The 17,468-nt window shown below is 40.4% G+C and overlaps 1 protein-coding gene across 1 annotated transcript; it reads left to right on the top strand.

Moving 5' to 3' along the window:
- The first annotated feature begins 6,678 nt into the window (after positions 1–6,678).
- Positions 6,679–11,255, top strand: LOC129867675 (troponin I, slow skeletal muscle-like). The gene is made up of 6 exons (XM_055941245.1): positions 6,679–6,689; positions 6,801–6,855; positions 7,538–7,669; positions 8,294–8,383; positions 10,793–10,966; positions 11,172–11,255. Exons 1-6 carry the CDS (start codon positions 6,679–6,681, stop codon positions 11,253–11,255), a joined length of 546 nt encoding a protein of 181 aa, XP_055797220.1.
- Positions 11,256–17,468: the final 6,213 nt, after the last annotated feature.

Here is a 17,468-nt window from a genome sequence, read left to right on the forward strand (position 1 = left end):
GATTACCCATCATACCCCCCCAACCTTTCCATCTGTCCTGACATATTTAACCCCTGCTAGTAGCCATGAGAACCATAACACACCCACAAACACAGAACACAATACCGGGTCGTTACAATACAGTGCATTTGGCCGGGGTTGGGTCGGGGTAGGCCGTCAATGTAAATAATAATTTGTTCTTAACTGACTTGCCAAGTTAAATAAAGGTAAAATATACAGTATATATAGGATTGACCTCCTAATATTGAGTCCCCCCCTTTCGCCCTCAGAACAGCCTCAATTCTCAGAACAGCACCAATAACCTGCCACATATGTTTGTTGTTGTTGTTGAACGCTGTCAAACGCCAAAACTGAAACCTGTCGAACGCTGAAACCTGAACTAAAGAACTCGATTTAAAAGCTGACAGTGTTTTTATATACTTTTATTTTATTTTGAATCCTGTGGCTCTGTTGGGCTAAATTGCTGTGAGCGCTGCTATCTGTTCTGGAATCCTGCCAGATTCCGTAGGGGGAGAGACGTGAAAGCCCAGCTAGCCTTGCTGGCTCGGCGGTCTGAAATGGAGGCCGCTATTGAACGTTTCCAACATTGCAGGAGTTACGTTTACTTTGCTTTGTTCCGGGACAATGTGGACCACATAGACTTTCAATGCAAGCAACTGCTTGCTTGCGGAGGACTACAGGAGCGAAATAGCTACTCTTGGGCAAGCAAGTAGCAAACCTACATAAGCAACTGGGGAACCCACGCCCACCTACTTTTTATTTTTCTTTCACCCAAGTAGCCGGACGCCGCTCTGGTCTTGTGGATGTTTCACCGCCGTGTCGGCTCCCCACAGCCGACTGGCCGGTGCTAGGCAGGGTACCATCCCAGAAGGGGTCTCGCCCTTCCCTGGAGAACGGAGCTTATCTCGACCCAATCAACCAGCCATGGAGGTACGTCACTCACCGTGGAAGTCGAAGAAGGCGTCCTCTGTCAACGGGGGTTTCCATGGAGATGTTGAGCCCGGAACTGACACAGACCAGAAACAGCTTTGCCGCCCGCCCTGGATCCAGAGGTTCCGGCGCCTTCGTCCTTGGTGGCTTCCCAATCAAGATCGGATCCGGAGGGACCTGCGTCTTCGTCCTCGGCTCTGTTTCCCTCTCCGATGGCTTCTACATTGGGTTCAGATCCTCGGAGCTCCTGAGAGACCGGCCCATTCAACATCACCAGCTGTCATCATAGGCAGCTCTATGGTGAGAAACATCTCGGTCCCCAAGGCAAAAACCCTGTGCTACCCAGGAGCACGAGTACAGGACATAACAAGGCTGCTTCCGACTGTTCTACCACAGATGCTGGGAGCTGACACTGTCGTAGTCCATGTGGGGTCAAACGACATCAGGAGGGCTAGCTCGGGAACATTTGAAAATTGATTTTAAAGAACTGATTTTAGCATTAAAAGACTCCAAAAAACGGCCAATTATTTCAGGTCCAGAACCATCGTTGGGCCGTGGGTGTGAAAGATTCAGCAGACTGCTGGGATTACACATCTGGCTAAAAGACTACTGTAGCTCTGCTGGAGTCACCTTTATTGATAACTTGAGTCCATCCAAATCATCTTGGCTCCTGGATTCCGTTCACGCATTTCAAGCCTGTGATGAAACAATGACTGGTAAATGATCCCAGACCAGCTCAGTTAATCCCTACCATTGTGACAACTAGTTGTCATAATGCTGCATCAAATGTACATGATCTTAGGGGCATTGGCAAACACAATGTATGTAATTTAATTTATGTACTCCTAATTGCTCCGAATACATCTGTTTATCCTACAGCTATTGTAAGCAGTAATCATGAGCCTATAAACCAGAGTTACACTGTTAACACTGAGGCGGTGTGCAATAGTAGGAAGACCACTTTATGCAGCTCACCCTGCACTATCAGCTCCAATGTAAATAACATGAGTAAGTCTACCTCTGATAAGCTTCCCAGTAAAGCATTAAAAACAATCAAGCAACCCAGAAAAGTGCTAAAAACAGCCCATATTAACATACGTAGCCTAAGAAACAAGGTCCATGAAGTCAATAACTTGCTTGTAACATATGACATTCATATTCTGACTATCTCTGAAACTCACTTAGATAATACCTTTGATGGTACAGTGGCAGCAATACATGGTTATAACATCTACCGAAAGACAGACATGCTGCGGTCTATATTCAGAAGCACATTCCTGTAAAGCTTAGAGACGATCTAATGTTAAATACTGTTGAAGTAATATGGCTACAGGTCCATCTGCCTCACATAAAGCTCATTCTTGTGGGAAGCTGCTAACAGTCAAAATCTGGATAATATGTGTGAAATGCTTGATTAGGTATGCGATATCAACAGAGAAGTATATTTTCTGGTTGATTTAAATATTGACTGGCTATCATCAAGCTGCCCACTCAGGAAAAAACAGCAAACTGTAACTAGTGCCTGCAACCTGGATCAGGTTGTCAGTCAACCTACCGGGGTAGTTACAAACAGCACAGGAATTAAATCATCAACATGTATTGATCACATTTTTACTAACGCTACAGATATTTGCTTTAAAGCAGTATCCAAATCTATAGGATGTAGTGATCCCAATATAATAGCCATATCTAGGAAAACCAAAGTTCCGAAGTCTGGGCCTAATATAGGTCATACAAGAAGTTTTGTAGTGAATCATATGTTGACGATGTAAAGAATATTTGCTGGTCTGTAATGAGGAGCAACCAGACGCTGCACTTGACACATTTATGGAACAACTTATTCCAGTTACTAATAAGCACGCACCCATTAAGAAAATGACTGTAAAAACTGTTAAATCACCTTGGATTGATGATTAATGATGATTAATGGTTGAGAGGAATGAGGCAAAAGGTCTGGCAGCCCAAATGATTGACAAACGTACTGCAAATTAAGAAATCATGTGACTAAACTAAATTTAAAAAATAAATAAACTACACTATGAAACAAAGATACATTCTATCAAGAATGATAGTAAAAGGTTTTCGGGCACCTTAAATTACATTTTGAGAAAAAAAAGCCAACTCAGCTCCTTCATTTATTGAATCAGATGGCTCATTCATCACAAAGCCCACTGATATTGCAAACTACTTCAATTACTTTTTCATTGGCAAAATAATAAAATTTAGGGATGACATGCCAGCAACAAACGCTGACACTACACATCCAAGTATATCAGACCAAATTATGAAAGATAAGAATTATACTTTTGAATTCCGTAAAGTCAGTGTGGAAGAGGTGAAAAAAGGATTGTCTATCAACAATGACAAGCCACCGGGGTCTGACAATCTAGATGGAAAATTACTGAGGATAATAGCAGATGATATTGTTGCTCCTATTTGCCACATATTCAATTTAAGCCTACTAGAGAGCGTGTGCCCTCAGGCCTGGAGGGAAGCTAAAGTCATTCCGCTACCCAAGAATAGTAAAGCCCCCTTTACTGGCTCAAATAGCCGACCAATCAGCCTGTTACCAACACTTAGTAAATTCCTGGGAAAAAATGGTGTTTGACCAGATACAATGCTATTTCACAGTAAACAAATTGACAACAGAATTTCAGCATGCTTACAGGGAAGGGCACTCAACAAGCACAGCACTTACACAAATGACTGATGATTGGCTGAGAGAAATTGATGATACAATGATTGTGGGGGCTGTCTTGTTAGACTGCAGTGCAGCTTTTGACATTATTGATCATAGCCTGCTGCTGGAAAAACATATGTTATGGCTTTACACCCCCTGCTATAATGTGGATAAAGAGTTATTTGTCTAACAGAACACAGAGGGTGTTCTTTAATGGAAGCCTATCAAATATAATCCAGTTAGAATCAGGAATTATCTTCAAACTCCCTGTCATAAATAAGTCAAGGCGCAGCGTGCATGTAATTCCACATCTTTAATAAAGTCAAACCTTCACAAAAAACAGGTAAACAGAAACCGAACGTGACGCAACCGTGGCGCACACAGACACTCACAGAAAATAAATAATGACCCACAAACACAGGTGTCACGTTCCTGACCTGTTTTCTGTTATTTTTGAATGTGTTTAGTTGGTCAGGGCGTGAGTTGGGGTGGTCATTCTATGTTTTGTGTTTCTATGTTTAGGTCATTGGTAATTAGCCTTATATGGTTCTCAATCAGGAACAGGTGTTTGACGTTTCCTCTGATTGAGAACCATATAAAGGTAGGCTGTTCACACTGTTTGTTTGTGGGTGGTTGTCTTCTGTGTTTGTGTCTGTGCACCACACAGGACTGTTTCGGTTTGTTTGTTCGTTTTAGGTACTCTGTTCCTGTTTCATGCGTTCTTCGTGTTTATGTAAGTTCTTGTTCAGGTCAGTCTACGTCGTTTGTTATTTTGTAGTTTGTTTAAGTGTTTTCGTCTTTACTTTAATAAACTTCATTATGTCCACATTCCACGCTGCGCTTTGGTCCAATCCCTACTCCTCTTCTTCCAAAGAGGAGGAGGACAACTGTTACAACAGGTGGGGAAAAAGGCTGCCTAAGTATGATTCCCAATCAGAGACAACGATAGACAGCTGCCTCTGATTGGGAACCATACCCGACCAACAAAGAAATAGAAAACTAGAATGCCCACCCACATCACACCCTGACCTAACCAAAGAGAGAAATAAACAGGTTCTCTAAGGTCAGGGCGTGACACCAGGGTAGCTGTTTAGGCTCATTTTACTAATGACATGCCACTGACTTTGAGTAAAGCCAGAGGTTCTATGTATGCGGATGACTCAACACTATACACGTCAGCTACTACAGTGACTGAAATGACTGCAACAATCAACAAAGAGCAGTTCGTTTCAGAGTGGATGGCAGGGAATAGGTTAGCCCTAAATATTCCAAAACTAAAAGCATTGTATTTGGAACAAAACGCTCACTAAACCCTAAACCTCAACTAAATCTTGTAATAAATAATGTGGAAATGGAGCAAGTCGAGATGACTAAACTGCTTGGAGTAACACTAGATTGTAAACTGTCATGGTCAAAACATATTGATACAGTAGTAGCTAAGATGGGGAGAAGTCTGTCTATAATAAAGTGATGCTCTGCCTTCTTAACAACACTATCAACAAGGCAGGTCCTACAGGCCCTAAAAAAGGACTTAGGAAAATTGCAATTGGCTCAGAACAGGGCAGCACGGCTGGCCCTTGGATGTACACAGAGAGCTAATATTAATAATATGCATGTCAATCTCTCCTGGCTGAAAGTGGAGGAGAGATTGACATCATCACTACTTTTATTTATGAGAAGTATTGACATGTTGAATGCACCGAGCTGTCTGTCTAAACTACTGGCACACAGCTCGGACACCCATGCATACCCCACAAGACATGCCACGAGGTCTCTTCACAGTCCCCAAGTCCAGAACAGACTATGGGAGGCACACAGTACTACATAGAGCCATGACTACATGGAACTCTATTTCACATCAAGTAACTGAAGCAAGCAGTAAAATTAGATTTAAAAAACAGATAAAAAACACCTTATGGAACAGCGGGGACTGTGAAGCAACACAAACATTGGCACACACACACACACACACACACGCACACATACGATAACATATGCACTATACATACACATGGATTTAGTACTGTAGATATGTGGTAGTGGTGGAGTAGGGGCCTGAAGGCACACAGTGTGTTGTGAAATCTGTAAATGTATTGTAATGTTTTAAAATTGTATAAACTGCCTTAATTTTGCTGGACCCCAGGAAGAGTAGCTGCTGCTTTGGCAGCAGCTAATGGCGATCCATAATAAATACAAATACAATGTCGTTAGGTCATGGACTCTACAAGGTGTTGAAAGCGCTCCACCGGGATGCTGGCCCATGTTGACTCCAATGGTTCCCACAGTTGTGTCAAGTTGGCTGGATTTCCTTTGGGTGGTGGACTATTCTTGATTCACACGGGAAACTGTTGAGCCTGAAAAACCCAGTAGCGTTGCAGTTCTTGACACAAACCACTGTACCTGGCACCTACTGTACTACCTTTCAAAGGCACTTAAATGTAGTCTTACTTATTCACCCTCACATCCTGTGAGCTTCAAATAACAAGAGCCCTCTTCTGCCTTACATACTGAACACATTTCAAATAGTTTACAATAAAATACCTCCCTTCCTCAAGCATGGACACAGGCCTCTATTGGACTTGGACACAGGCCTCTATTGGACTTGGACACAGGCCTCTATTGGACTTGGACACAGGCCTCTATTGGACTTGGACACAGGCCTCTATTGGACTTGGACACAGGCTTAACCAGCAGTGCACATTAAATGATCTAAAAGAGGTTCAATGAGGCAACATGTGCACTGGGTGTGTTACATATCGGATGCAAATGAGGATACAACCAGTCATCAATCCCCATCCTCAGCATTGGCAACAGCTTAATATGTGAAAGATACACTACATTGTATTTGCAATACATTTTTCAACCAAATATATAAACATTTAAAAAAGAAGATTATTACAAAATGTATATATTTTTTTTAGCACCAGTTGATAAAAAGGCCAACCTAGATGCTCATGAATGGTATATAAGCCTGAATGTTCTGTTGTTTCGTTTTTTTGTTTGTGTGGAGGGTGAAAATGCTAACTTATTCTACCTCTAAATTTCAGGGCTAAGACAATAAGGGAAACATGGCGGACGCGTAAGTATTGATGTTTACGTGTGCATTGGAAAGATTAACCACATCATATAACAGAACAGCACATCTCTATGTTCTCTATTTCTCCCCCTCTGTCATTTAATGCTGACCCAGGCCCAAACCAAAAGAAAAGTCCAAGATCTCCTCAGCCCGACGATTGGGGTTGAAGGTGAGCATTGGCATCCATGGTCAACACAAGAAAAAGACATGTAGTCTTACACTGTCGGAGCTAGAAATCACAAGCATTTCCCTACACCCGCAATAACATCTGCTAATCACGTGTATCAAATAAGATTTGATTTGATTTGAGATATGAACAGTATATAAACCAGTGGAGGCTGCTGAGGGGAGAACAGCTCATAATAATTCCTGGAATGGAGCCAATGGAATGGCATCAACCACATGGAAACCACATGTTTGATACCATTCCATCGACTCCATTCCAGCCATTATTATGAGCCGTCCTCCCCTCAGCAGCCTCCACTGACGTAAACAGAACGCGCGTCATAATGTGTAGCTCCTGAACCCCGACCTCTTGTGACCTTTTGAACCTACGTTTACATTCCTTTGGATGTTTGTGCTTCCTATAGATCAGATTTACTTCCTACAGATTGATCACTGCAGTTGTCAGTGGAAACTGCTGAGGGGAGGACAGATCATAATAAATGGCTGGAATGAGCGAATGGAATCGCATCAAACACGTGTTTGATACAATTCCACTCATTCCGCTCCAGCCGTTTATCACGAGCCCGTCCTCTCCAATTAAGATGCCATCAACCTCATGTGGTAGCTTTATGTTTCCTTCCTATAGATCAGATTGCTGACTGCAGCTTTATGTTTCCTTCCTAAAGATCCGATTGCTGACAGTAGCTGGCCAGATGCTAGAGGTTGAGACGGAGGAGAAGAAGAGAGAAAGAGAAGAAGCTCTGGCTGAGAGAGTCCCTCCTCTCAAGCTTTCTGGCTTGTCTGTGGATGAGCTCATGGTATTATTTATTTAAACTTTAGTCTGCCAGCAGCATGCCACCCTGCATCCCACTACTGGCTATCCTCTGGAGCTAAGCAGGGTTGGTCCTGGTCTGTCCCAGGATGGTAGACTAAACGTGGTGTTGGAGGGCCAGTAGGAGGCACTTTTTTGGGGTCTAAAAAAATATCTGCCCTATGTAGGATGCTGTCTTTCAGTTGGGATGTTAAAATAGGTATCCTCTGGTCATTAAATATCTCATGGCACTTATTGTAAAAGTAGGGGTGTTAACTCTGGTGTCCTGGCTAAATTCCCAATATGGCCACCTAATTAGCTCATTCCTGTAACTGTTCCCCAGGTTGTTGCTGAGGATGATAATGTTTCTCAGTAAAATAAGGGATGAAAGTATATTAGAATTTGTTTAACTAGGTGGGTCTCGTTGAGATAAAAATCTATTTTTCAACAGAGACCTGGATATACATACTGATACTCACATTGACATTGTATACAATACTGTTATGAGTGCATTTATGTCGCCATGTGAGGGTGTGCATAATGCATTATAATACACGACAGTTGAAATTCTTTACAGAAAGTGCAACAAAAGAAAATATGATAAATTGTCTGTCTTTTGTTCTCTTGGCAGGATTTGTGCAAAGATCTGCACCGTAAGATCGACGTGGTAGATGAGGAGCGATACGACGTGCGACTGAAAGTTACCAAAAATGACAAGGAGGTACGATACTCAAAAAATTTGTAGAAAACAAATAATTGCAGAGGGAAATGACAAAAGATCAGGGATGTAAAGTATTAAGTAAAAATAATTTAAAGTACTACATTAAGTAGTTTTTTGGGGTTTCTTTTCTTTTTTCTTCACTACATTCCAAAAAGAAATAATGTACTTTTTACTCCATACATTTTCCCTGTCACCCAAAAGTATTTGTTACATTTTGAATACTTAGTAGGACAAGAAATTGGTACAATTCACACACTTATCAAGATAACATCCCTGGTCATACCTACTGCCTCTGATCTGGCGGACTGACTAAACAAAAATGCCTAATTTGTAAATGATGTCTGAGTGTTGGAGAGTGCCCCTGGCTATCTGTAGATTAAAAAAAACTTAATGTAAGCAATTTGAAATTATTTATACTTTTACTTTAACTTTTGATACTTAAGTGTAATTTTGAAGTTACATTTACTTTTTTTTTTTTTTTTACTTTTTTTTTCTGGGGGGGTGGATCAGCTTAATATTGCGGAACGAATGTTGCTTCCAATGTAATTGTCAGCATCATTTCCAATCCCCCATATTGTTTTGGGTAAATATATATATCCATTCACGTATGCATACATATACACATATATACATACACATACCAACATAGACATACATACTTTTTTTAAAGAGTATACCTTTATTATTATTCCCCGCAAACCCTACCACCGATCCCCCAATTGGAGTAAACTGATAAACATTTCTGTTTTTACCTTCAATTTATACATCTTATACACATTTTACAGACACAGTCTACTTTATAATAGTTCTATCTTGTTTGTTCTTAGTCCTTCCTCTATTTCTGTTGTCCATCCAGTTTGATTTCCACTTGTAACTGTGCTATTTCACAATAGCTCCGCACCTATACACATTTCACAGATCCCGTATGCCCTACATTGTTTATCTTGTTATTAGTCCCACCCTTCAGCTCCACTCAACCTTTCCCATCTATCTTCCAACATCATCCATTTCGGATTTTTATTTGCCATATATTTTTCAACTGTGCTGTGATGCTTCACAAAAGATTTGAATCTTCCTATTCTCATAGCTTCCACGGATTGTAAATTAAAAATAAACATTTTTGCTAAAATAATTATTATATTATTGATTGATTGACTATGGCTTTTCAAATCCCCCAGTATTGCTATCTGTAGCGTTAGTTCTACGCAAATGTTGCAATTCTTCAACCATTCCTGGACCTGTGACCAAAAACGAGCTACATGCGGACAATACCAAAATAAATGGTCTAATGACTCTGCCTCCTCACAGCAGAATCTACAGAGCTGGGAAGATTGTATCCCCCATATATATAACATTCTATTAGTTGCAAGAATTTTGTACAATAATTTAAATTGAAAAATTCGAAGTTTTGAATCCGGCGTTGTTTTGCGTATCAATTCATAAATCATGTGCCATGGAATGGGTACATCGAAAATCTCTTCCCAACTATTTTGCAATTTATATGGCACAGCTGTAAGTTTTTTGATCCTTAAATGAAATTGGTATATGTTTTTATTTATCACACTTTTCTTTAACCATTTATGTTCTTTAATATAAGGCCGACATACAAGTTCCTTACTTTTATCCCCTTCCACCTGCCTCTTCCATTTTTGTGGTAATGCCGCAATTAATTGGTTGTAATTTTGGGTAGAGCAGACATTTCCATATGTCTGTGTTAGCTGCATGTGTGACATTACTCCACCAGTCCTATTTATGATATCATTCACAAAAATTATACCTTTTTTAAACATTTCTTCGATAAATACAGTTTTTTTTTATCAATTACTATATTTGAATTTAACCACAAGATTTGTTGTACTATTTGTTCCGTAGATTCAAGCCAATGTCTTACGTAGCTGAACATGTCATTACTCCAACCTCATGAAAGTGACAAACAGCTTCATATCAAAGGAGTACCTTTTATTTGACGGCCTGCACAGATGCAGTTCAGCGAGAGTTGACCGTTAGACCCGATGATGTGTTTCCGTGTATGAATTTAGCTATCCAACGTCGCCATGACATCGCTATAAGCGTGATCAGGGATTTCAATTTCCATCTTCATTCTGTACTGTCTTTGATAATACAAAACACTGTCTCCCAGTGGCTATGAGTTCACAACATTAATTAAGAGGGAACGTCAGCCACAGTACATACTCGTTGCTGTACAACTGGGAAGACTACGGATCTGTCCCAAATAGCACTCTATTCCCTATATAGTGCACTACTTTTAACCAAAGCCCTATAGGGCCTGGTCAAAATTAGTGCACTATAAAGGGAACAGGGTGCCATTTGGGATATTACCCATGGTCACAGTAAATGTGAAAGCCTGTATTGTGACTGAAAGTTATTTTGTCCTCTGTGCTCTGCCAGTGCCATGAGTTGGGGCTGAAGATCATTGAGCTGCAGAGCAAGTTCAAGAAGCCAAGCCTGAAGAAGGTGAAGATCTCAGCTGAGATGATGCTCAGTGTTCTGCTGGGCTCCAAGCACAAAGAGACAATCGACTTCAAGTCCAACCTCAAGACAGTCAAGAAAGCAGAGGAGAAGGTAAGACTGGTCCGTGCTCAGTCCGTTGTACTTTGTCAAGACGTCTACTTGCTTTTACTTGTTATATTGAGGTATTATCACAGACAGTAGACATCTAAGATGCTCTTCATCTCGAATCCAAACGATGAACGCGTTGTTCATTCTCACGCTAGTTTATTTGTCAATGACGGATTGAGTGTCAATGATACATTTCTGGTCCCCACAGAAAGAGGAGGTCACCGACTGGCGTCAAAATGTGGATGCCATGTCAGGCATGGAAGGCAGAAAGAAGATGTTCGACGCTTGGTAAGGCACACAAAACATTGCATGTACCGAGAAGATCAATTCCTGTAGTCGGCATATTGCTACGACACAGAACTATAATGACATTTGTTTACTTTGGGATATGACATGTTTTGCAGATTGGTGATGATTATCAAGGAAGGCTTTTGTGATTGGAGATAAAAGAAGACGCAAAAGAAAAGGAGAGGGCAACGGAAGGTATCAATAATAACTGTAAGAGAGAACTGAGTGAACACATGGAGAAGAAAGAAAAAGTTATGAAATATATTTGTTATTTTTTTTGTACAGGATATCGACATTTTAATTTAAATAACTATGCGAGACTGTTGAAGCAAGTATAAATAGTTAAAATACGTTTTTATTAAGTATTAATACAATATCTATTGTATTTGAGCAAATGCATTTCTTTATTTGCAACACCTGTATGCGGAAGTTACAAGACAATAAAAAAAATGGTTTGAGTATTTCAAGTGCAGTTTCCTGTTTAATGTACAATCCTCCACTACCGCCTGATATCAGTGTTACATTTAGGTCAGAGAAAATTGTCTTGGTTCTCTTGGCTAGGTTGGATGGGGAGCGTCTCTGCACTGCTATATTCAGGTCTCTCCAGAGATGTTCGATTGGGTTCAAGTCTGGGGTCTGGCTGGGCCACTCAAGGACATTCAGAGACTTGTCCCAAAGCCACTCCTGCGTTGTCTTGGCTGTGTAGGGTCATTGTCCTGCTGGAAGGTAAACCTTCACCCTAGTCTGAGGTCCTGAGTGCTCTGGATCAGGTTTTCATCAAGGATCTCTCTGTACTTTGCTCTGTTCATCTTTCCCTCTATCCTGACTAGTCTCCCAGTCCCTGCCGCGTGCCACCACCATGCTTCACCGTAGGGAGGTTTCCTCCAGATGTGATGCTTGACATTAAGGCCAAAGAGTTCAATCTTGGTTTCATCAGACCAGGTAATCTTGTTTCTCAAGGTCTGAGAGTCTTTAGGTGCCTTTTGGCCAACTGCAAGCGTGCTGTCATGTTCCTTTTATTGAGGAGTGGCCTCCGTCTGGCCACTCTACCATAAAGGCCTGATTGGAGGAGTTCTGCAGATATGGCTGGAAGGTTCTCCCATCTCGACAGAGGAACACTCAAGTTTTTGGTTCCCTCCATGAGAAAGGCCCTTCTCCCCCGATTGCACAGTTTGTCCGGTCGGCCAGCTCTAGGAAGAGTTTTGGTAGTTCCAAACTTCTTCCATTTAAGAATGATGGAGGCCACTGTTCTTGGGGACCTTCAATGCTGCATAAATGTTTTGGTACCCTTCCCCAGATCTGTGCCTTGACATAATCCTGTCTCGGAGCTCTACGGACAATTCCTTTGACCTCATGGTTGGTTTTTGCTGTGACATGCACTGTCAACTGTGGGACCTCATATACACAGGTGTGTGCCTTTTCAAATCATGTCCAATCATTTGAATTTACCACAGGTGGACTCCAATCAAGTTGTAGAAACATCTCAAGGATGATCATTGGAAACAGGATGCACCTGAGCTCAATTCCGAGTCGCATAGCTAAGGGTCTGAATACTTATGTAAATAACGTATTTTTTTTATTAAAATTTTGTATAAATTTGCAAAAACTGTTTTTTACCCTGTTTTTACTTTGTCGTTATGGGGTACTGTGTGTAGATTGATGAGGGAAAAAAGTATCTAATCCATTTTGGAATAAGGCTGTAAAGTAACAAAATGTAGAAAAGTCAAGGGGTCTGAATACTTTACGAATGCACTGCATACTATGTATTACTGCATTTGCATATCCCCCATCAAGAGTTGCAAGTGTTTCAACATGTACAGTATGACCTATTAATTAATACATCAATACACTTTTCAACTCAAGTGCAAATTTAACTGCTTGTCAAATGATTATGGGGGCCTTATGGATTGCTGTGGTCGAAGATTCAAGAAATGTTCATTTTGTAGACAACAGGACAATACTTTTAATACACTCTCAATATACTCGATAGAAATACGTCCAGAATCCCTTACTTACTAAAACATGTTCAAAAAAATGATTTCTAATTTGTGCAACTTAGAATATTGTTGACAGAGGTACACCTGACTTATTTTAGTGCCAGTCACTGCCAGGTATACAAAACAAAAAAAATGAAAGTCCTTGGGAACATTCAACTCTTATAATACAGATGAGGTTAACTAAAATCTGTGTGGTCATTATTATTTTCCAAATTACATGGCTTTGTACGGTTATGTGACAGACGAAATTCTCTGAAATGCTGTTAGTTGTGTACACCACATATAATGTATCACTTATATAAACTGTATTACACTCTCACATGTAGTACAACCACTTCAACTGAAATCAAGTCACTTCATCAAGTTCGTCCCCCTTCGGTCACTGTGTATGAACAGACAACCAGACAGGTGAAAAGACAAACATAATTAACATCCACAGACCAGAGATTGGGATCTGCAGCATTTCACAGCAAGAATGGTGAGGACAGTGAGTCTGTTTTAGTGAACACCTCACATGAGGTCGAGAATCTATATATCTACTTACTTTCCGTCCCTCCAGCCTCACATAGACAACTAGTAACGTTACAGTAGGTTTTCTTCTAATGAAAGGTACGTTTTCGGTATTATGGTTTTGAAAGTGGCTTGCTGTCAGTATGAGTAGTCGCCCCAACAAAGAGAGGTTAAGTTGAAGTAGTAAATATGAAGTTTGTTCACTTGATTTACATGAGGATTGTTTTAGTGTGCCAACAATTTCTATTGCAATAAAAACAATTTTTTACAATTGGATATTTTATGAATGATCGAAATACCAGAAAATTGTTATGTTCTTTGTGTTACCTATCCTATTTTTGTGAGATGTTACAGAAGATAGCTAACCAATTAAGCTATGTATATGTACAATTTATGCAATCTAAAGTCTACAATAATTAAAAGGAGATCTCTTGGGAGAATACCTTCATAAACTAAATTATAAACCTACATAAAAGCATTATTTAATCAATGCCTCAAATACAAAATTCTAGTGATATATGTTTCTAAATACTAATAATATTGAATAAAAACTACATTAAATAAAGACCAAATACTAGTCAGACAGATTCATTGTGTTAACAGTACTGACTATAATTTATTATTTAATGGTTCCTAGATCATCTCATTTTCTGTAGTTGTATCATATGTTTTATAACAGTCAATTGTTGTAGTTCTGAACGACAGGTAGCCTAGTGGTTAGAGCGTTGGGCCATTAACCAAAAAGTTGCTAGATCAAATCCCAGAGCTGACGAGGTAAAAATCTGTCATTCTGCTCCTGAACAAGGCAGTTAACCCATTGTTCCTAGGCTGTCATTGTAAATACAAATTTGTTCTTAACTGACTTGCCTAGTTAAAAAAAGGTAAAATGAAAAAAATAAGCCAAAATGTAAATTGATAACCTGGCAGAATGAATATGAATGTCATCCAAACCAACAACATGTTTTTAGAAAGTTGAAACACAATTTTGCATGCTCATCACTTGTATTGTCCATAATATAGTGACATAGTTGAGAAAAACAATTTTTTTGTCCATTTTAGTCATCTTTTTCCTTGACAGGCGACACACAGAGCCACAGCCATGTCTGAAGCGTAAGAATCCACGTCTTACCACATTTTCTTACATTGCTGTCAACATTGACAGAAAATAGCAGCTATAATAACAATATAAATATGACCATCTTCCTCTTTGCCTATTTTTCATCTTTATCTCAAATGTACTGTCTGTCCAGGCCGGTAAGTTCATTGTCATATTCAAACCAGGCCAAATTAATCCTGCTCCTGTAGTTGACTATTGTGACAGGTCTAATGTCACTCACGATCATTTATGCCTCATTGTCCTTTGGCTAGAAGTAGCCGTTGGAACAGAACACAAATCATGTCATGTCAGGATCTTATGTTGTGGATTTTTTGGGGGGGACTATACAGACAACTCATTTGAGGCAGCGATAAAAATTGTCATGTATACTGGTCATAAAACATCATTAATACTTAAATAAGAACATATTGATCATTTACATTACTGTTTATTCCATGTTCAACAATGTGCTCAAGACACCTTTTCTGCCCTGATTTCAGCCAAAACCAAAGTCAAAGACCTCTCTGCATATCAGAGACTCTTGTTGAAGGTAGCTTTTGTATGTTATTTACCTGGCAGCTGTACAATAAGCTTATCCATAACGTGTGTGTGTTGTAATTTGTGGGTAATATGTTGTACATAGATACACTGTATATAAAACATAATGCAAGTTATGCTACTATTACACTCAGGTTTGGACGGATTACTTGTAATCAGATTACTGTAATCAGTTACTGTAATTAAAATGTAATCAGTTACTGTAATTAGTAAGGCAATCAATTGGTTTACTCGAAATGACATTACATTACTAATTACTTTTGGATTCCTTCGTTGGTGAGCCAGCATCTGCCTCGTCAGTTTATGCTGCAGACCGATCAGTTCCCTCTTTAACTCTACCCACTCTACTCTACCCACCTTGGTCAAGTGATGGCTCAACTTCCTGCTGCGTCTCTGGATGAAATGACCTCAGTGGTCAGCTTCACTGTCAAGTTTCAGGGAAGGCTTTCCCAACCCTCATCTTTTTCATTGTGAAATTATAGGCCTATAGACAAATCAAATCAAAGTGTACTGGTTGCGTACACAGTTTAGCAGACGTTATAGTGGGTGCAGCGAAATTCTTATGTTACTAGCCACAACCAATGCAGGAAAATGTCAAACAAGCACACACAAAAAATAAAATGAATAAAAACACAACAAGAAATCAAGAAATGTCGGAACGAATCCAATTAACAACTCAAATAGCACTGCAACAGTAATCCAAATGCAATCTATAGGCACGGTGCATTCGGAAACTATTCAGACCCCTTCACTTTTCCCACATTGTTACGTTACAGCCTTGTTCAAAAAAAAAGTTTCTTCATCAATCTATACACAATACCCCATAATAACAAAACAGCAATACCTTTCAAAAATGAAAAAAAAAACAGCAATACCTGATTTACATAAGTATTCAGACCCTTCGCTATGCGACTAGAAATTGAGCTCAGGTGCATCCCGCCCCCATTCTCATCGACGGGGCTGTAGCGGAGCAGGTTGAGAGCTTCAAGTTCCTCGGTGTCCACATCAACAACAAACTAGAAATGGTCCAAACACACCAAGACGGTCGTGAAGAGGGCACGACAAAGCCTATTCCCCCTCAGGAAACTAAAAAGATTTGGCATGGGTCCTGAGATTCTCAAAAGGTTCTACAGCTGCACCATCGAGAGCATCCTGACTGGTTGCATCACTGCCTGGTACGGCAATTGCTCGGCCTCTGACCGCATGGCACTACAGAGGGTAGTGCGTACGGCCCAGTACATCACCGGGGCTAAGCTGCCTGCCATCCAGGATCTCTACACCAGGCGGTGTCAGAGGAAGGCCCTAAACATTTTCGAGGACCCCAGCCACCTCAGTCATAGACTGTTCTCTCTACTACCACATGGCAAGCGGTACCAGAGTGCCAAGTCTAGGACAAAAGGCTTCTCAACAGTTTTTACCCCCAAGCCATAAGACTCCTGAACAGGTAATCAAATGGCTACCCGGACTATTTGCATTGTGTGCCCCCCCCCAAACCCTCTTTTTACGCTGCTGCTACTCTCTGTTTATCATATATGCATAGTCCCTTTAACTATACGTTCATGTACATACTACCTCAATTGGGCTGACCAACCAGTGCTCCCGCACATTGGCTAACCGGCTATCTGCATTGTGTCCCGCCACCCACTAACCTCTCTTCTAAGCTACTGCTACTCTCTGTTCATCATATATGCATAGTCACTTTAACCATATCTACATGTACACACTACCTCAGACAGCCTGACTAACCGGTGTCTGTATGTAGCCTCACTACTTTTATAGCTTGTCTTTTACTGTTGTTTTATTTCTTTACTTACCTATTGTTCACCTAACACCTTTTTTGCACTATTGGTTAGAGCCTGTAAGTAAGCATTTCACTGTAAGGTCTACACCTGTTGTATTCGGCGCACGTGACAAATAAACTTTGATTTGATTTGATCATCCGTGAGATGTTTCTACAACTTGGAGTCCACCTGTGGTAAATTCAATTGATTGGACATGATTTGGAAAGACACACAACTGTCTATATAAGGTCCCAGAGTTGACAGTGCATGTCAGA

Source organism: Salvelinus fontinalis, chromosome 12 (assembly GCF_029448725.1).
Source record: "Salvelinus fontinalis isolate EN_2023a chromosome 12, ASM2944872v1, whole genome shotgun sequence".
Lineage (NCBI taxonomy): Eukaryota > Metazoa > Chordata > Actinopteri > Salmoniformes > Salmonidae > Salvelinus > Salvelinus fontinalis.